The 20,685-nt window shown below is 44.2% G+C and overlaps 1 protein-coding gene across 1 annotated transcript; it reads right to left on the bottom strand.

Annotated features, from left to right (window-relative positions):
- Nucleotides 1-4,633: 4,633 nt before the first annotated feature.
- Nucleotides 4,634-20,373, bottom strand: Prox2 (prospero homeobox 2). Its single transcript, XM_013013515.1, has 5 exons — nt 20,345-20,373; nt 13,015-14,230; nt 7,907-8,014; nt 6,371-6,565; nt 4,634-4,819 (listed from the first exon to the last, which is right to left on the bottom strand). The coding sequence occupies exons 1-5, from the start codon at nt 20,371-20,373 to the stop codon at nt 4,634-4,636; spliced, it is 1,734 nt and encodes a 577-aa protein (XP_012868969.1).
- Between the last annotated feature and the right edge of the window lie 312 nt (nt 20,374-20,685).

The following is a 20,685-nucleotide window of genomic DNA, read 5'->3' as shown; positions in this document are numbered from 1 at the left end:
GGCTGAATTTCTAGGTCAGACAGACACCCTATCAAGCAAATGAGAGTTGGTGCCACAGAAATCAGTAAATAGAAGAAAAAGATTGAGAGCATTTGTTTAAGGGTAACTGGAAATTTGGGGAATGGCACAACAAGTATAAACAAAGAGGTGAGACTGTAAGACAGTAAATAACCCGCAAAAGACATGGTATAAGAGAAGGTAAACTGCCTACAACCTCCTTCCCCCGCCCCCCCCCTCACGCACACCCCTAAGTCCTCCTTCCTCCAGAGGCTAGCATCTGGTTGTATTTTGTTTTGTCATACAACTCCTGGGCAGTTACACTGTTTAGGTTTCTATAGTCTACAAACCCTTTTTCTTGGTCTGTAGGAATTTAGCCCTGCAAAGTACTTTTCCTGAATTTTCTTTCATAGGTGAGCACTTAATATTTGTAAATGCAGGCACCGTGCTACACCTTAGGGATGTGGAATGTATTATTAATGCTCCAACTAGGTTGCGGGAGCTCATCCTTTACAGATGTGCTGCTGTGACTTACAGTAAATCTGACAAGAATGTGTTTGTACTTTCATGAGAATTACTGTATTTGTCATATTATTGCAAGCTTATCGTTTCTGCAAAGCTTCAAGCCTGGAAGTGATGAAGGAGTGTAGAGCATTGCCTGGGGTGAAGACCAGTGGTGGAGTTAGTGCCATGCATGCATGATGCCCTGGGTTTGATTCCCAGAATCAGCAAAGAAAGGGAATACAGAGCTCTTATCAAACTCAAATACACATCATTTAACCAACAGCCTGATAGAGCTATAACTTATTTTAGCTAAGTGTTCCTTATCTTCCACTCATCACTGTATTTCTTTTTCTTCTCTGATTTTCTCAGTACTGAGAAAACATAAGCTATGCAATATATTTTACAATATGTATGAAAAACAGGATTTTTAAAACTTGCTCTATATGCATACATTAAACTACATTTGATATACTTTACATAACAAATGGTTAAACTAAAAGGCTAAATCCATGATCATGACACTTCAGACATATAGAACTTCCTCTGGGAAACTTGATACCAAAAGTTTAATTAATTTTATAAGGATATTTAAAAGAAATATTTGCCAAAAACACATGTAAGATTAGGTTACAGACATATACTATCTTAGATTATTTTTTTCCTTAGAATTCTATGTTTTGTCATTGAAGACAAAGATAAAGAGTGTTGCATTCTTTACTTAACTCAAATAGCCAGGCAACAGTGGCTCACACCTGTAATCCTAGGTATTCAGGAGGCTGAGATCTGAGGATGACGGTTCAAAGCCAGCCTGGGCAGGAAACTTTGTGACTCTTACCTCCAATTAACCACCAAAAAATCAAAAGTGGAGTTTTGGTGCAAGTGGCAGAGTGCTATCCTTGAGCACAAAAGCTCAAGGAAAGTGCCCAGACTCTGAGCTTGAGCCCCAGGACTTACATACACACACACACACACACACACACACACACAGATTTAGGCATCCTTTATATGCTCAGTAGATGCCTTTTTTTTTTTTTTTTTTTTTTTTGCCAGTCATGGGGCCTGAGCTCTGGGCCTGGGCACTGTCCCTCAGCTCTTCAGCTCAAGGCTAGCACTCTACCACTTGAGCCACAGCGCCACTTCTGGCTTTTTCTGCTTATGTGGTGCTGAGGAAATCAAACCCAGGGCCTCATGCATGCAATGCAAGCACTCTACCACTGAGCCACCTTCCCAGCCCAGTAGATGCCTTTTATGTCCTACTATTCAAGTCTGGTTTGGAATTATGTGTACTGTGTGAAACCACATTTGACCTAGAGATTCCTAATGAACTTTTTTCTTCATGGAATGCTAACCAATTGCCTCCTTTTCATCAGTAATTGAGCATTCACTCCTCAGAGGTTCTGTCATCACATACCACATTCCAGGCGGGTCATTCTCCATTATGTAGTACTTGATCAGAGACTATGAACATGTTGGATTTGCGAGAGAACAGCACCCACATATACCTTCATGGAAAGAATGACCAGACCTTTGGCAGTGTGAAGACTGTTGACAGCACATAATACCTAACTCGGCTTATACTCAAGAATACATTTCCAACACTGAAAGAGATATACTTGATAGAAACAAAAAACTGTAATAAAATAGAATTCTTCTGTTGGCAGAACGTACGTATTTGTACATTCTTCTATGTTTAGCTCAGTGGCTAGAGAACATGTCCTGGAAAGCCTATAGTACACAAATGTTTTCAATTTGAGCTTGCACATTTCATCTAATTGGTCCTTGGGATGAGGTTCACTGCCCTGGAGGTGGCTTGGCTCAGTCTTTAAAACATACACTAATGAACTTCAGGTTTGGGGTGAAGGAGAGAGCTGCTTCATATCAGACAACCATGTGAACTTGGAACTGTTTCCTGTGAATGTCTTCAATAGCTATGCAATGTCACTGTGGAGTGTGATTTTTCTGTCTCCACACAGAACTGATTGCCTTTTCCGGGGGTACACAGTCCTTGTCAGTTTTGGAATCTTGGGCTTACTATGTTCCTCCATTTTGATGGAGAACTTTGTCTGGTGGTAATTAGATGTATTGAAGGACACTTAAAAATAATCCTGAGGTCTGGGAATGTGGCTTAGTGGTAGAGTGCTTGCCTGGCATGCATCAAGCCTGGGTTCGATTCCTCAGTACCACATAATCAGAAAAATCTGAAAATGGCACTATGTCTCAAGTGGTAGCATGCTAGCTTTGAGCCAAAGAAGCTCAGGGACAGTGCCCAAGCCCTGAGTTCAAGCCTCAGGACTGACAAACAAAATAACACTTAGCCAAGCGCTTATGGCTCATACCTATAAGCCTGGCTACTCGGGAGGCTGAGATCTGAGGATCACGGTTCAAAGCTAGACTAGGCAGGAAAGTCTATGAGACTCTTATCTCCAATTAACCACCAGAAAACCAGAAGTGGCACTCTAGCTCAAGTGGTAAAGTGCTAGCCTTGAGGTGAAGAGCTCAGGGACAGTGCCCAGGCTCAGAGTTCAAGCCCCATGACCAACAAAACAACAATAACAACAACAAAAAAAAACACCAAAAAAGCCCTTTGCTACAGGTGTAGCTCAGTAATGGAGCACATGCTTAGCATGGAGGGGGGCAGACCCTAGGTTCAATTCCCAGCACTAAAATCTAAGATAAAAACAGTAGATGTATTTTAAGACTGGTTTAGCCCGAGCATATTTTACTGCTCCTCAACTGAAGAGAAAATCAAAAGTCCTTTTTTTTATACCTCTTTCTGCTGACATAGCAACAGTTTAGGGACTTTTATTCTCATCTGTCTCAGCTAGCACCCCACCCATTAAGTCATGAAAATAAAGTCACTGAATATGGAACTTGTTTCATGTCAATGGGAAGTGAAGATGTTAACACAGTCACAGACCCCTTTTTCCACTCTGATTAGCCCTACCCACACACCTTTGGCAGTGCTTCCAGGCTTGGTTCTGTAGTTTAGAAGACAGATACAGTTGCTCAGTTTTGCAAATATCTTGCTTTTTGTTCAGTCAGTCTACCATTTGCATTGGGCCAGTAATGGGGGAGAGTGTGGATTTCATGACATTTGTCATCTGTGGACATTCAGTTATGGACTGTAATTCCTTTGTGGAGTTGGAGAACCTCTACTTCTGTGTGTGGTTCTATGTCCCATTTATGCCTTTCACACCTGTGTGCACATCCTATGTTAGCCTCCTGCTTGGGCCTCAGTTGCCTCTCCAGATTAAGTAGCTGCTTGAGCCAGGTGATCATTGAAGGCTCTGTCTAGCTACCACCCGTTGAAGTTCCATTTCTGTTGCACAGAGAGAGCCAGGACTTCAATTTCCTCAGTCAACTAGATGCTATATCAGGTGTCCGGCAGAAGAATGTGAACAGGAAGCAGTGCTCAAGTCCTTCCAAAATGTGCGCTAGCTTTAATGAAAGCATCAGTGAAAATTTTGGGTGATGAAGGATTCCTGAGTGCCAGGCACAGATGTCAGGTGGCTGGAAGCTTGCTTAGGTTCATTTGCCACTTGAAAGTCTGAGTGACAGCATGATTGGTCCGGTGTGCAGTCTGGTTCACAAGTCATGAGGTACTCTGCACTTCTGGCCTGGCCTCAGCCTTTGAGGAGTTGCTTCACAGTTAAAATTAAAAAAAAAAAAGCCGCCTTTTTGGCCATTTTAAAAATTAGGATAATAGCTGCTTTTCAGGGTGAAAGCATAAAGATAATGTTAGACTATCTACAAATAGAGCTCAATAGATAACTGAAAAGAAACAGCTATATTTGTAAAAAAAAAATGATAACATCTGAAGGCTAGAGAAAGGGGAGAGGCTAGCATTGTGTGTCCCATGGCACAGAAGACTTCAGGACATTTTATCCTGCAGTCCTTAGAACCTCATTTTACAGATGGAGAGACATCAGGAAGTTCCCAGCAACTGTGGAATTGAGATTCAAGCCTTCTGATTCCAAACTCAATGTACTGCCAATATGCCAACTGTAGTTAATAATGATTCTGGCAAAGGAGCTACGTGATCACACTGGTAATGGTGCCTACTGAGGTGGGGGAGTCCTTGTGCCCCTTCTCCAGTTAAACTGCCATTTAAGGCCACTCATTTTCTTTTATCCTAATTTTGAAACAGTTCCTGGGGATAGCTGGGAGATTTGAATATCTCTGGGATGTCACTGTCCAGTTTGGAAATAATTTTGTAAATGGGTTTCTTCCAGGAAGGATCTGAGTCTTTCCCTGCAATGACAGCCCTGAAGAACTCCTGTAATGTCAAGCCGGTGATTTCCAAGAAGCAGTCCGGGACCTGCATCCCCCAAGAGACCCCCAAGGAATAGAAGACGTGAGGCGGGAAGCACTGGTACCAGAGAGAGCCCACTGGTAGAAGTTGCCTGCTTCCTGGCAAGTGTGCTAAGAGCATCCCTGCCCCACAGGGCTCATGGTTCTAAAGCCTTAGGAAACCCTTTCCTCCTTGCCAGGCACAACCTTAAAATGATGGTTCTAGTGAGGTGGCCCCAGGAACAAGTCTGTTACAAACATTCTCTTTGTAGGAGGAGCTCGTTCCGCTAACGAGGTCTTTCCAACCTCTTTTGCTTAGACCTGCTGAGGGAAGGAATACCCGCAAGCTTCAACTACCATCCTTTAAGGCAGGATCTCAAGGGCTTGCATTTCCACTTCCAAAGCCAGCTGGGGAGAGGAGGGCTGTCCCTGGACACCCATCTCCAGGACTGGCACCATAGTAAGGGAGAGTGTCCCCACAGGCCCTATCAATGCAGCTTAGCTAGGAGCTTGCCACCATTGCCTGCCAAGTGACCATCCCACATGGAAAGATGTGTCAGGGATACCATACCACACTGCCCTGGCAATGCTCTCCTCCCCACAGGAGGTTTAGGTTTCCAAAACTTCTGGCTGGGAATTCTACCAGTAGAGGCCAGTAGATCTTACAGTCTTGGAGGTATCTGTAAACTACTCGTGATCACAGCCAAGTGGGAAGGCAAGGGAGAAATGGAGTCTTTGACCAGATACGTATGGCACCTGCAGAATAAGAAGCCAGACTAACAGCTGCCAGCCACTCAAGAGGCTGTCCATAGCTCCCAAAAGGAATTCACACCTATCCCACCTTAGGCTCACCCTTTATTGATATTTCACCTTTAAGGTGTTAACAGGTTGTCTTCATAGAGATCCTAAGGAGCTGAGAAACCTTGAGCATCACTGTTTTCATAATTTAAGGTGAATGGCCATGGATGGCTCACAAATAAAATTGAGAATACAGATTAAGAGCCAAGTGAGAAAACCTAGGTCAAGAGTAGGTACTGCACCTGAACTCAGCATTGAGTCCACAGCCTCCTGGCCCTGAAGTGAAGCAAGACATTGAGATCTACAAGTTCTGTAGCCTGACAACAGAGTAAAAAGTCTAGAATAGTAAAACACCTGGCAGATCTCAGGAAGGACAACTGTATTTGTTTCTATCTACCTGTTGGCTGAGAGAAGATGTTGAAATTGTCATCTTTGTGCAGGCCACCATGATTCTCACTGGTTTAAGAACAAACAGGAGATCTCTTTGTTTTGTTGTTGCTGCTGCTGCTGTTGTTGTTTGCCAGTCCTGGGGCTTGAACTCAGGGCCTGGGCACTGTCTGTGAACTTCTTTTGCTTAAGGCTAGCACTTTAGCCATAGGGCTACTTCCAGCATCTTCTGTTTATGTGGTACTGAGGTTTTGAACCCTGGGTTTCATGCATGCTAGGCAAGCACTCTCAATAATACACATTTCCAGTCCAGGGGGTCTTAAAAAAAAAAAACCACCAATCCTACAGGGAGAAGATGTATCTCAGAAACATAGGACCCAGTGCATTGTCTTACCTCCAAGTCATTTCCCTTGTTATAGTGCATATTTAGAGCTCGGAAAAGTTCTGAATCACGGAGAACCACCAGCATTTTGGGATTTGTGACACCATCTGAAATTGCTTGCCGAGCAAATTTTTCCGTTTGGATGTAATAAAACTCACGAAAGTTGCTGAACCACTTGATCATCTGAGAAGTAATGCAGCGGTTGAACTGTGCAAACAAAGGATCCATCAAATCAGACATTTACTCTGTGGAGCTCAGAATCAGAACTACCAGTACCAAGTTCCTTGTGGGGTGAATATGGATGGCTTCAACCAACACTAATGGGCCTCTATTGGAAAAACAATCCACAGCTGTTTGCCAAGTCTACATAGTTGAGCTTAAAAAAAAAAAACCAGAATGAACTCTAATGCCCATTAGCAAATAATTTTGGTGTTAGATTTATGAAGGTTTTCACCCATGAAAATCTTTTCATGATGTCTAAATACAACTTTGAGAGGACCTAGGGTCAAGCTCCAGAACCTTCAGCCTGGCTAAATGCCAAGGGAAGGTGTAACAGTATGGTGAGGGAGAAGTTTATTGGCCAATTGACTTTACAGAATAAATGGGAAATCTAATAAGAATTTGATCAACAAAGCTACTGTATGTGGAGAAAAGGCCTGAAAATCTTAACGGATAGATCTAAAGTATTAACAGTTCTTAGCCAATCATGAAGGCTAGAGACCACAAGATCTCTAGCAAGGTTTGGGTCTGACAATCAGTGTGATTTTTCCCTATTGTCACACTTGATCTGTATGCAGATTTTGATTGTGGACCACAGCCAAAATATGTATTGTTTATATTACTTATACTCTTATATAATACTTATATAATACTCCCTCTTTTTTTCATAAGGTTCCCAGGGGATAAAAAACTAGGCCACCCTCCCCCACAGTATAACCCCTGCTTTCACTATATTTGATGTCAGCATAACTTGTGGAGGAGATGGGGAAAAACCAGTTGTTTAAGGATACAGGTGGACCTGTTGCAACAATGAGAAGTACAAGTTGTCATGTCCAAAACGAGCTTTACAACGTTGGTGCGGGGGGGGGGGGGGGGGGGGGGGGGGGGGGGGTTGGGTTTGGGGGGAGGGGGGAGGCTGGGAAGGGATGTGAAGAGTAAACCAAAGGAGGAGGCTGCAATGCTTGGTAAGAAATGTACGCATTATCCTGCCCATGTGATTGTAATCCCTCTGTACAGTATGTTCACAAATAAAATTAAATTAAAAAAAAAACTAGGCCAAAAATTCCACTTCATAGCAATTTTCTTCCTACCTCACCTTCCATGTTTTTCTGGAACTACCTATTGCTCGAAAAGCCTAAAAGTTCAAATACCCAAATTTCCTACCGCAAATCTATTCATAATTATTCATGATTATCTGCACAGTCTCAGCACTGAAAATTGCATGGGTTCTATCAGCTCTATGAGAGGAGCTTGAAAGACCCAGGACCAGCCTTATGCTGACACTTGGGAATTTTACTAGTAAGAGGCAGAAACTTAAGGAGTCTTTACCTGAACATCAGGGAAATAAGCCTTCAGGAGGTTGGAGCTGGGATACCGCGTATAGAAAAACATTAGTTTGGCCTTCTTCAGGTGACCAGGGTTTAAGCCTTCCTGGATTTGTCTCAGTGTCAAGGAAAAATAACACTTTAGAACACAAGTTTAGAGTATTTGCAACTCTGAAAACAGAACAAGGAAATCTGTTGGGGATACTGTTTCCTAGAGGGAAGAAGGCAGCAAGTCTGGCAGAGGGGGTAAAGTGATTGGAACACCATGTTAACAACTGTAAAGTGAAATCCCCTCCCAGATAAGCCAATTAAAAAAAAACTATCAAATAATGCTTACCAGATGATCCCAATGGTGAGTGTTCTGTTCCTTCTAGGTTCTGTTTTATTTATTTTTATTTTTTTCTGGGTGAATGGAGAGCTGCTCCATTTTTCTAACTAGAAGCCGTGCTGCAGTTAAAACTCCCAAGAGCTGGATGCCGGTGGCTCACACTTGTAATCCTAGCTACTACTCAGGAGGCTGAGATCTGAGGAGCTCAGTTCAAAGCCAGCTCAGGCAGGAAAGTCCATGAGACTCATATCTCCAATTAAGTACCAGAAAACCAGAAGTGGCACTGTGCCTTAAATGGTAGAGCACTTGCCTTGAGCTGAAGAGCTCAGTGACAGCGCCCAGGCGCAGAGTTCAAGCCCCACATGTGAGAGATTACATATCATATGTCATGTATGATACCAAATCCAGCTTGCTATACTTTGTACCCCTTTAGGATGGGATGGGGAAGATGGTGCCTGTATCCTAGGCAAACCATTTTGAAACCCCAAGAATGAGGAGGTTTTGGTTTTTGTTTTTAACCTCCCCTCTACCTCAACTTTCTCATCTGTAAAACATGGTCTCCACTCTGGCTGTCATTCTAATTGCCTTTGCAAGCATCTAGCCAGCCTGAGTACTGCCACACATGATACACCTGCATGGCCGGAAACTGAAACTCTGTGCTACATCCACCACCCACTCTGTGCCCCGTGACCCCCATCTACCTGGGAGAATGTTCATCTGTCAAACTCCAACTCAGAAGCTCCATCCCCTGTGGGATCTTTCCTTGCTAAATCAGGCCTTCTTCACCTAGGACGCCCAAGACTCCTTTTCAAGCTTCTGTTGTAGCAACAACTTTCCTAGAGCTTTTATTGTATGTGTGGTTGCTCCATTTAGACTGTTAGCTCCCGAAGGGCATATCTTTTCATCTTTGTGTACCATGTGCCTATCTCAATGCTAGGCATATAATAGTGGGTCAATAAATGTGTGTTGGTTGAAGGAATGAGTAGATGGTCAGCCTTATCCATACCCATATATGGAATTTATATTCTTTTAACAAAGCAGGAATGCCGTGGTGTGACACCCCCCCGCCCCACAAAGACCCTCACAAGAACACTTAGCATTCCCAGGGACAGTCCACAGGCTGGTGATAAGTTCCCCACAGAATAAAATCGGGCAACAGGCCTGTGACTCCTCAGTATGATAAACCAAACCCACTAACTGTGATTACAGCTGACCTAGCTACCCAGCATGCTGCAGGGAAATTTCCTGCCCCCTCCTGCCTTATTGGCAGTCCGGTCATGGGGCCTGAACTCTGGGCCTGGTGCTGTCCCTCAGCTCTTCAGCTCAAGGCTAGCACTGTACCACTTGAGCCACAGCGCCACTTCCAGCTTTTTTCTTTTTGCTTATGTGGTGATGAGGAATCAAATCCAGGGCCTCATGCATGCAAGGCAAGCACTTTACCACTGAGCCACCTTCCCAGCCCCATTATTGGCCTTCTTAAGCCTCATCTAGGTCTACCTTAGGATGGACCTCTAAGCCTCCCGAAACTCTCTGGGCCCAGGCAGGGTTTGGCACATGTAGGTGCTGAGCAAACAGCAGCACACATTTGGGTGTAGGAACCCTAGAGGCTTGTGGGGATGGTGACTAGCTGCAGGAGGGTTGATGGTGTGCTGGAAGCATGAATGATGCCATGAATGATTGGATTATTTTTATCCTAAGTCCAAAGACACAGGATTATGAGTGTTTGATCTTTTCCATTCATTCCTATCAAAAGACAGTGTATTTATCTTAGTGTGGAAATTCCTAGATCCCTTACTAAAACTGCTTAAATACTTCCTCGGATTTTTTGTTTTTGTTTTTCTGTGTTTTTGTTTTTGGTCATCTACCCTTTGGAATGTGCCTTTTTGTCTATTTTCCTGTAACTCTCTTAATTTTGTCCTGGGATAATTTGAACATACAAAGTGGGGGCTGGGGGAACAACTTCAGCTTAACATTATCTGTCAATTAAACTCATTTGTTGCCTCATGGTGGTCATTGAGTATTAATTATTTAATAAACCATATTCTGAGATATCACTGCCTCGGCATCTCTTCATCTGTTGCCCCAGGTTCTGCTGGGCTGTACTGGTATTTGGGGACTGAGTTGTGTTTGTGTGTATATGTATGTGTGTGTGTCTGTCTGTCTGTCTCCACTGGGGCTTGAAATCAGGGCCTGAACACTGTCCCTTGGCGTTTTCACTCAAGGTTAGCACTCTACCACTTTTGCCCACTGCTCTACTTCTAGCTTTGTGCCCAAAATTAGGGATAAGAGTCTCACACACTTTCCTGCTCCAGATGGCTTTTAACTATGTTTCTCAGGTCTCAGCCTCCAAAGTATCAAACATTGTAGGCATGAGCCACCCAGCACCAGCTCAGAGACTTCGAGTTTTGTTTTTGTTAGTCATGGGGTTTGAACTCAGGGTCTGGGCACTGTCTCTGAGTCGTTTTTTTGCTCAAGGTTAGTGCTCTTCCACTCTGAACCACAACACCACTTCTGGTTTTCTGGTAGTTATCTTTGAGTAAAAGTCTCACAAACTGTCCTGCCTGGGCTGGCTTTGAATTGCAATCCTTAGATCTGAGTAGCTTGGATTACAGGTGTAAGCCACTGGTGCCCAGCAGGACTGAGTTCTTAAGTAGGTTCCTATTATCTGACTTCAACAGAGTCTAATCAGCAATCTCTTACCAAAAACTCAGGAAGGTAACTGCAAATCAATGCTGGTCTCTACCTCCTAGAAGATTCCTACTGCCAAGTGGTGGTGGTGGCCAGTGAATTATTATTATTATTTGCCAGTCCTGGGGCTTGAACTCAGGGCCTTGGCATTGTCCCTGAGCTGCTTCTCCTCAAGGCTAGTGCTCTGCCACTTGAACCACAGCAGAATGCTTTTTCTTTGTGTTTTATTGGAGCTAAGAGTGTCATGGACTTTCCTTCCCAGACTGTATTTGAATCGCAATCCTCAGATCTCAGCCTTCTGCATAGCTAGGATTACAGGTGCAAGCCACCAGAGCCCTACTTTAATGAATTATTCTTACTGTTCTTAGCTCATTGCCTTCCAGGGAAGCCTGGGATTTAGTGCATTGCTAACACGACACCAGCAGAGGGCACTCAAAGCACTTAGGTCTGGAGGACCTACTCTGGTTGCAGTGAGCAGACTCCACCCTATTCCTCTCTGTCCAGGCCATGCGGAGGACAGAATTGTTCCCACATGCAGACTCCAGACACCACCCTGGAGACAGGGCTCATGAGAAATAGCAGCAGCATGAGCAAAGCTCAATAAAACAAAAGCAACGTCCACATGTTCTCAGGAACATCATCCTGTTAGATGCTGGTTGGAAGAGGGGTTTTGGGTCACACAAGTTTAAGGCTCCTCCATTCTCCTCTTAGATCATATTAAGGGCTCCAAGAAGTTGCACAGTAAAAAAGAAAAACCAAACACCTGTATTTGCCTATACTACATTTTCTTCTAGCTCATCAACTAATAATATTCCAAGAGTTATTCTGAGAAACATTGTTTTATAGGACAGTGGTGTCTGCCTGAGGGTTGGGAAGAAGATTCAGTAAGATGCAGACTGCTGCAGCACAGACTGGGCCTCTAAGGTTTCCTAGGGTAGTGGTCTACACCTACTTGTTTCTAGCCCCCAGCGTCCAGCCTCTGCCGCTGAAGCTTGGAAATTAATCCTTAAATGGAAGCCTTCTAACTCCTTTCAATTGCTTTTTCTGGATCTAGTCTCTTAGGAAAAACTATTCTTTTGATCCAGAAGTTCCCAGTTCCTCATGTCTTCCCCACGAATTATCTAGGCCCCACAAGCCTTTTATCTACAGAGTCATGAGGTTGGGGCAGCCACACCTCAGATGAAGTCATTCACCCCCTCTACCCAGCAGTATGGGTAGCTCGCAGCCAAATTATAGGGCTCTTCCATCCCTAGGGTCTAAGATAATTTTGGAAGCTTATTTGAGTTTAAAAGCAACCCAAGTCAGGAGCTGGTGAAATATGGGTACTAGGCTTAAGCAGCTATCTTATCCCCACCGCCATATATACATATATATATATATATATATATTTTTTTTTTTTTTTTGGTTAGTCTATGGGCTTGAACTCTGGGCCTGGGCACTGTCCCTGAGCTGTTCAAGCCCTAGGACAGGCACCAAAAATAAACACATAAATAAAAATAAAAGCAAACAAAACCCTTTCTGACCCAAATGAACAAGTCAGTCATGGCAGAATCTGATGAGTCATAGAAATAAATATACTTTCACTACATCATGAAATCCTGGCATGTGGTTTCTATTTGGTCAGGTAGTCAACAGGCTGTGAAAAACAAGAAAGGAAGGTGAAGAAGTAACATTAAGAAGGTTTGTGTTTGTGACTTTAAGTATCACTATCCCACAATACTGTGAAATTTGTGTAACCACTTAATCACAATAAAAAAATTATATATAAAAAAGAAGAGTGGAAAGGCCAGATGTGGTGAATCATCAGCTAATCAGGTACAGGTAGGAGGAGCATAATTTAAGTCTGATTCTGGTAAAAACATAAAACTGAAAAGCTAAATAACTGAGGGTGTGACTCAAGTGGTAGAGTGCTTACCGGTGAGAGGCTCTGAGTTTGATCAGAGTAAAACCATAAATAAATAATAACCAACAAACCATTAGAAGGTAAAGTTATTTCCTGTGCAGTATGATATTTGTCCCCACCTCCTCCTCAACTTCTAGTTTTCCTGTTTCTCTAGGCAGTGACCACAAGAATTTCAGTGACCAATAAAGGATATGTGAATGGAAGAGAAAGGAAGTACGTCGGTGACAGCTTGCCGGCCACTCTGCTCTCTCTTCACTGAGGGAGGAAGGAGTTGGCTCTCCAGATGGGCTGCCATAAAAGGCAGGGAGAGGTGGGGCTGGTTCAAAACCAAAGGACGCAGAGAAGACTCTGGGGATGGGAGACTTTGGGAAGATGAATCTTGGAGACGACCATGGCTCCAATAGCCATTATAAACCTGATTTTCCTGGATATAGGAAGGCACAGTGAAGGGACAGTTGGCTGGGGAACCCTGATAGGGTTTGGGGACCTTTCCTGGAGAGATAGGGTATTTAGGAGAATCTAGAGGCTTGGTCAGTGATGAGTTCTCTAAAGGGATGCCAGCTTGTGCCTGGACCCTTCTGGGAAAAGATGCTGGAGCAAGTGGATCTTTATAGTCACCTCCTCCAGGAGGTGAATGCTCACTTCTACTCTCTGCTACTGGCCTATGGAAGCTGATGCTTTGCTGGGGCAGGTTGTCTGGAAGATCCATTAGCACCCTTTGGAACACTGAATCCACAGCCTGGGCTACCACGCTGATCACTTCCTTCCTCAGAATCTCCAGCAAAGCCTGGGCTGTGGAAGGAAGACACCTGGGCTTCTCAGACTGGTGTCCATCATCAGCTACCTTGCGTGTCTCTGCTCCACAGAAGTACTTGTTGGATCCCTGGTGCTGGTCACTGCCAGCTGCCCAGGAGCTAGAGCTGCAGCCATTCTTCTGGGGTGCACTCAAGGTGCCTCCTAGGCCCCGAGCTTGGGCCCTGGGCTTGGCAGCTTGCACGATGTGCTCTTGCAGATGTCGGAGCTGTTGCTTCAGTAGGTGCAGCTGTTCTTTCACTCGGGGACTCCCCATCCTCATACCCTGGTCCTGGGCAGAGCCTGGCCTCAAGGGACCTTGCTGGATAGGAAGGCTCTGCTTCCTCTTCCGCTCTCGAAACTTCTCTGGACAACATGGACTGTTCCTGGTTTGGCCATTGCCTGGTACCAGAGGGTTGGGGGACACACACATGCCTCGGACGATGGTCTCCACCCTGGCCTTCTTTGCCCGGATGTGCTCATCCCCAAGCCAGTCAGGGTCAGCAAGGCTAGAGCTGGGGAGCTGAGCCCAGGGAAAGGGGGAGTCTCCTCCCAGCTCTTGGGAAGATGGGCTTCTCTCACCTGCCATGCAGGGTTCTGCCAGATAACAAACAGGCCTGAGGAGAAAACAAGATGGGGGTTAGATCCATGGGCTGGATTCCCAGGCGCTTGCTCAGAGCTCTGTGAAGGAGCCCAAGGCCTTCATGAACCTTTCTTCGTCTGCACTAAGAAGGTTGAGAAGTGGTCACCAAAGAGAAAGAAAGATGCAGGACATTCAGATGCCAGAGTCTACAAACCCTCTGGGCTCCTAAAATTAGAGACAGGAAGAAAATAGTACCTGTGACCTGGAGTTGTGGAGTGTTTTTGTTTTTTGTTTTTCAGTAAAAAGGGCAAAGAAATTCGTGTCAGTTCAGCAGATCTGGATGGGAGCAAAGATTCCGAATACCATGGTCCTCAGAACTCAGCCTCCTGAGTAGCTAGGATTAGAGGCATAAGCCACCAGCACCTAACTAAGATTCTGAATTTCTAACCATTTCCCAGGCAAGCTGATCAGGACCCAAAAGGATGCTTGTACATCACTACAGATGAAGCACAGAAAAGCACAGATCCTTGTGCATGAAACAAAATCAATACAGACGGGCACACAGGTAGATTAGAAGAGCATAAAATCACCACCTTTGCCAAATCTCCTTGTGGGTTAGTTACCAAGGGTCTATATAGTCTATGAGTCCAGACGGAAGAAGTTCTAGGGAAAGAGACAGGGCCAGTGTGTTTAATGAAGTAATAATGAATACAAGTGTCTAGGCCACAAACTGGAAATCCAGCCAAAATCCAATGTGATCGGGTGCCCAGAGACATTTCCTCCTATGTCTGTAGCACAATCATGGACACTGTGTGTCTGGGCTCCTGAGAAACAGGAAGCCTCTGTGTTGAGGTCAGCCCACTGCCCAGAGCCTTATCTGCGAGAGCTTGCATGAAGTGGCAGCCAGGCTTTCTGTCTGAAAATTAACTAGCCAGCACTCTTGTGTTCTGCCAGGAGCAGCAATGGTCATGATCCTTTAAACATAGCTTGATCGCTTCTCTGAGATTCTAAAAGGAATGCAGAATCATTTTACTCCCCAAATATATAGAATGGAATGAGATGGGAAAAATACACCCATAATGCTGGTTTCCTGAAAAAAAATGGTTAACAGTTTTTATAAGCTTATATTAATTGTATAAGGATGGTTGACATTTAGTGTACATCTTTTTTTCCCCAAAAACTATTTTTTCTGTGGGTAGAAACAGTTATCTAACTCTCATGATTATGTAATTTTGTGTGTGTGTGTCAGTCTTGGGTCTTGAGCTGAGGGCCTGGGCACTATCCCTGAGGTTTTTTGCTTTTTGCTTTTTGGTTTTTTTTTTGTTGTTGTTGTTTTTGTTTTTTTGCTTGAGGCTAGCACTCTACCACGTGAGCTACAGTTCCTCTTCTAATTTTTTTGGTAGTTAATTGGAGATAAGAGTCTCATGGATGTTCCTGTTTGGGCTGGCTTTGAACCACAATCCTTAGATCTCAGCTTTCTGAGTTGCTAGGTTTACAGGTGTGAACCACCAGTGCCTAGCTTATAATTGTGTAACTTTTAAAATGGCATTACAGATACATCATTCTATCGTGCTCTTTTTTTTCTCTTTCATGACAATGGTGTAAATCCTCAACAGTTTGTCCATTGTATTGACAGGCCAGATCTATTTTTAAGTTCTTGCTCGCTTGTTTTGTGTTTATATGAGCTTTTATTGATTTAAAAAATTAAAGTCTCCTTTGACATTTTTTCCCTCTGTTCACTATCACTGTAGTGTAAACAATTATGGCATGGAGGCTGGATGTGTGGACTTCTGAACCCTCAATTGGCATTGTGATCTCTTTCTATCTCAGTCTTCTCAGCCATAAAATGAAAAGTCCCATAATACCTACTGTTACTGAGGGTTGCTTCAAGGCTTCACTGAGTTAACACCCCATGTTTTTAGAATAAATCCTGGCATGTAATAATTTCTGTTGCTATCTATTATTGTTACAAATGACATCAGGGTCAACATTACCACATACGGGCTGGAAACATGGCTTAGTGGTCAAGTACTTGCCTAGCATGCATAAAGATGCATAAAGCCCTGGGTTCGATTCCGCAGTACCACATAAACAGAAAAAGCTGGAAGTGGCACTGTAGCTCAAGTGGTAGAGTGCTAGCCTTGAGCAGAAGCAGCTCAGGGACAATGCCTAGGCCCTGAGTTCAAGCCCCAGGACTGGTAAAACAAAATAAAACAAAATTACCACATATATCTTTGGGTACTTGTATTTCCTTCCTTCTTCCTTCCTTCCTCCCTTCCTCCATTCCTCCCTCCGCTCTGCCTGCCTGCCTCCCTCTCTCCCTCTCTCCCTCCCTCCCTCCCTCCTTTCTTTCTTTCTTTCTTTCTTTCTTTCTTTCTTTCTTTCTTTCTTTCTTTCTTTCTTTCTTTCTTTCTCTCTCTCTCTCTCTCCCTCCCTCCTTCCTTCATTCCGTTTTTCCTTTTCAGGGCTCTCTATATACCCCAGGCTAGCCTTGATTCCTTGATTCCTGCCTCTACCTACTGAGTTCCTGGATTACAGGTATGCACTATGCCTAGCTATCCTATATATTTCTTTAATTTTTTTCTTGTCAAGTACCAGGGCATTACACATGACCTCAGGACATTACACATGCTCAGTTTACTTAGTTGGCATTCTACCATTTGAACTCCAACCCTGTTTTTTAATGGGGGCTTGTACTCAGGGCCTAGGTACTGTCTTTTAACTGTGTGTGTGTGTGTGTGTGTGTGCGAGTGCGTGCGTGCGCGCGTGTGCGCACGCACACTGCTCATAAAGGCTTGAATTTAGGGCTTGGGAGTTGTCCCTTAGCTTTCCTGCTCAAGGCTAGCACTCTACCACTTGAGCCACAGATCTACTTCTAGCTTTTTGGTGGGTAATTGGAGATGAGTCTCATGGACTTTTCTGCACTGGCTGGCTTCAAACCATGATCTTCAGATCTCAGCTTCCTGAGTAGCTAGGGTTAGAGATGTGAGCCAGTGGTACCCAGCCAACACTTAGTTTTGCTGGTTATTTTTGAGATAGACTCTAGCAAACTTTTCTGGTTTTACTGTCTTTTCTAATTTTTACTTTTCTATATTTCCCATATCACCAATGGATATGTTTTGTAGTTGAAAGCACAACCATTGCCTTTGCTTATTAAAAATTTGCATTTCTGGCTGGGCGCTGGTGGCTCACGCCTGTAATCCTAGCTACTCAGGAGGATGAGATCTGAGGATCACGGTTCAAAGCCAGCCCGGGCAGGAGAGACTGTGAGACTCCTATCTCCAATAAACCACCAGAAAACTGGAAGTGGCGCTGTAGCTCAAGTGGTAGAGTGCTCGCCTTGAGCTGAAGAGCTGAGGGACAGCACCCAGGCCCAGAGTTTAGGCCCCACGACACACACACACAAAAAAAAATTGCATTTCTGTAGGAGGCTATGTGTTGGGGCCAGAGAACACATGAGAACTCTCTGTACTTTACATCGACTTTTACTGTGAACATAAAATTGCTCTTAAAAAATAAAATCATTGCCAGGTACCGGTGGCTCATGCGTAAATCCTAACTATTCAGGAGGCTGGTCTGAGGATCATAACTGGAAGCCAGCCTGGGCAGGAAAATCCATGAGACTTTTACCTCCAATTAGCCAATAAAAGCCAGAGGTGGATCTGTAGCTCAGAGTACCAGCTTTGAGGGGGAAAAAAAACAAACTAAGGGACAGCACTCAGGCCCTGAGTTCAAACTCTGGTACTGGAACACACAAAAAGCAACAACCTGTTCTCTCATTGATTCTTCCTTTCCATGTACACATTCCTTGGTACCAGCATAAAAAATCCTCTAACTTATAGCAAATTAGTTACGAACATAAATGCAGAATACTGAGCTTGTGAGAAAGCAGCAAAGTAGTGTATAGGATTTTCTAGCTAGTGTAATGAGGCTGACAGTGAATGCCAAATAGAAGAAAGAAGTTGTATTCTCCCCTGAAGCATTGGAATTGTGGGCAGGAGCCAAAAAGGGCAGCCAGAGTCTACTACCTCCTAGGAACATGACAGCCTTTCTCCCTATGACTCTGCACCCTTCCCTGAGATGCCCTGGGAATTTTCTGAAGCTCTGTCCAAGTGAGGTAAAGGGGAAGGGCTACCCACGGGGTATGGGGCCACTGGGGGAGAGAGCAGCCTCTCACAGACTGTGCCTCTGCTTTGGCGTATGTACACTCTTAGGCATCAGCACACTGCAGCCTGGGCACCAGGGAACCAATCCATAAAGCATGGTGGCCTATGGACGTTCTTAACGGACTGATACCCTGTAAAACCTGAGACTCTCAGTGCTGTCACCGATGTTCAATCTAGATTTATGTATGAAGGCTTATTGCTATTTGCTAAAGTTCCTTCAGGTTCTTTTTTTCCAGTCCTTGGGCTTGAATTCAGGACCCCCACTGTCCCTGAGCTTGTTTTGCTCAAGACTAGTTAGTTCTCTACCACTTGAGCACAGCTCCACTTCTGGAAGTGTGTGTGTGTGTGTGTGTGTGAGAGAGAGAGAGAGAGAGAGAGAGAAAGAGAGAGAGAGAGAGAGAGAGTTGTTGGAGATAAGAGTTTCACAGCCTTTCCTGCCTGGGCTGCCTTTGGACCTCAATCCTCAGATTTCAGCCTCCTGAATAGCTAGGATTACAGGCATGAGCCACTGGTGCCCAGCTCCTTCAAGTTCTTGTTGGGAAAATGTAGGGCTTGTCACTGCAGGGATTTGTTTTCTAGATTCTGTTATATTTTAGTTGGACCAGCTTGTGCCTTGGGAGATACCACTCCCAAATCTGTATGGAGGAAAATATCTCAGCCTACGCAGATGTCTTTGGACCTCAGGGCCCGCCATTGGTGACTCAGAACCAGGGCTCCTCAATAACATTTATAAATGAATCCAGCTTTGTTTTACCCACAATATTAACTGGCTTGCCACCCAAATACCAGCTGCCAACACAGGGTTGGTTTGAATAGCATGTCTCAAAGTCCTACAATATTTTTATGCTATATTAAGGTGTTTTCTTAGACAATCACATCTCTCTGTTTCCTTCTCTCAGAGAAGAAGCCCCTCTGCATTGTTTCTAGCCTGCCAAAGGCTACCTCATCCGTTTCTGGTACAACCCTGAGAAGCTCTCTCCACTACACTGGCTGATGGTAGAAAAGCCCAGGCCATGTGCCTGTCTATAGACACAGACAACAGAGTCAGAAGCCCCGGTGGTATGTGACACCATTGACTGTGAAGCAATAGTGAACTGTGTGTAGAATGTGAATGTGAATTAGAGTAGAATGCTCTGTTGCAGCTAGACCTATGTCAGAATGGCTAGCTCTCTCTGGATCTCACGCGAGTTAACTGCCTCTCTGCATACTTGTTTCTCCGTCTATAAAGTGAGGTCTCAGTGGAAATCTATGCCAAGGACTCTGTACTTTCCAGCACCAGGCATAGAGACTCCATCTATTGCAGTTGTTCTCATAGAGTGGATCTGGAAGCTTCACAGCCACAAAACAAAGTGTAGCATTGGTAGGGGCTCAAGGAGTGTTTAATATAGTGAGTGGCTCTCAGACTTTTAGGCTTCAACCATTATAAAAGAGAAAAAGTTGAGTCTGGGAAGGTAAGTAACTCAGTGGTACAGTGCTTACCTATGCACAAGACTATGGGCTCCATCTCCAGCATCAAGGGAAGGGAAGAAGAAGGAAGGGAAGGGAGAGGAGAAGAGAGAGGAAAAGGGAAGAAGAGGTGTGAGGAAGGGAAGGGAGTATAGACCAAGCGGAGGGATACTGACATTTTATTTTGCAAATAAGGGTACAAAAATAGGTCTACAGAAGATCACAATATTCTATCATTTATATTTCATGAAATGAAAGAGTTTTAATCATTCTGCTTTTGGAAAAGGAGGAAGGGCAGACCATGCAAATAAATGGAGCTGTGTGAAAACCGCTTGAAGGGCCTTTATCATTTGCCTGAAAACATCACAGCCTAGTGTTAGGGATCTTCCAAACATGCTTACTTTTTGGATGAGGAAGCAGGAGTGCAAGGCTCAGCCATATACCCAAGGCCATGAAGTGGCCACAAATGCCTTATTATTATTTAGGAACATCAGAGATGATTTGGTCTGTCTGGACTGGGAGCCCAGCCATTTTACCCTTCAGCCACACTTTCTGTTGGTTCCATTTTGAAACGAGGATAATAGTCATCCCCCCCTCACCAAAGACTGGTATTAGAGCTAATGAAAGGGTAGCTTCAGGATTCTAGAAATGTACCTCAGGTCTGTGGGGTAAGAACTAAGGAGTGAAACATTTCAGTGGTAGAGCACTTGCTTGTCTAGAGTTTACTTGAAAGTATTTCCACCAACAAAAACAGATGGGCAAATGGGGAAACCCATTAACAATGTGTTAGTATCGAAACGTTCATAACAAATATTCTATTATAATAACAATAATGAAGGACTCTGGCATGGTGAAAGAAAGGGATGGCCTTACTCAC

The sequence above is a fragment of the Dipodomys ordii genome, unplaced genomic scaffold (genome assembly GCF_000151885.1).
Source record: "Dipodomys ordii isolate 6190 unplaced genomic scaffold, Dord_2.0 Scaffold2, whole genome shotgun sequence".
Classification (NCBI taxonomy): Eukaryota; Metazoa; Chordata; class Mammalia; order Rodentia; family Heteromyidae; genus Dipodomys; species Dipodomys ordii.
The sequence above is the reverse complement of the archived record's forward strand: the minus strand, read 5'-3'. Positions and strand labels throughout refer to the sequence as shown.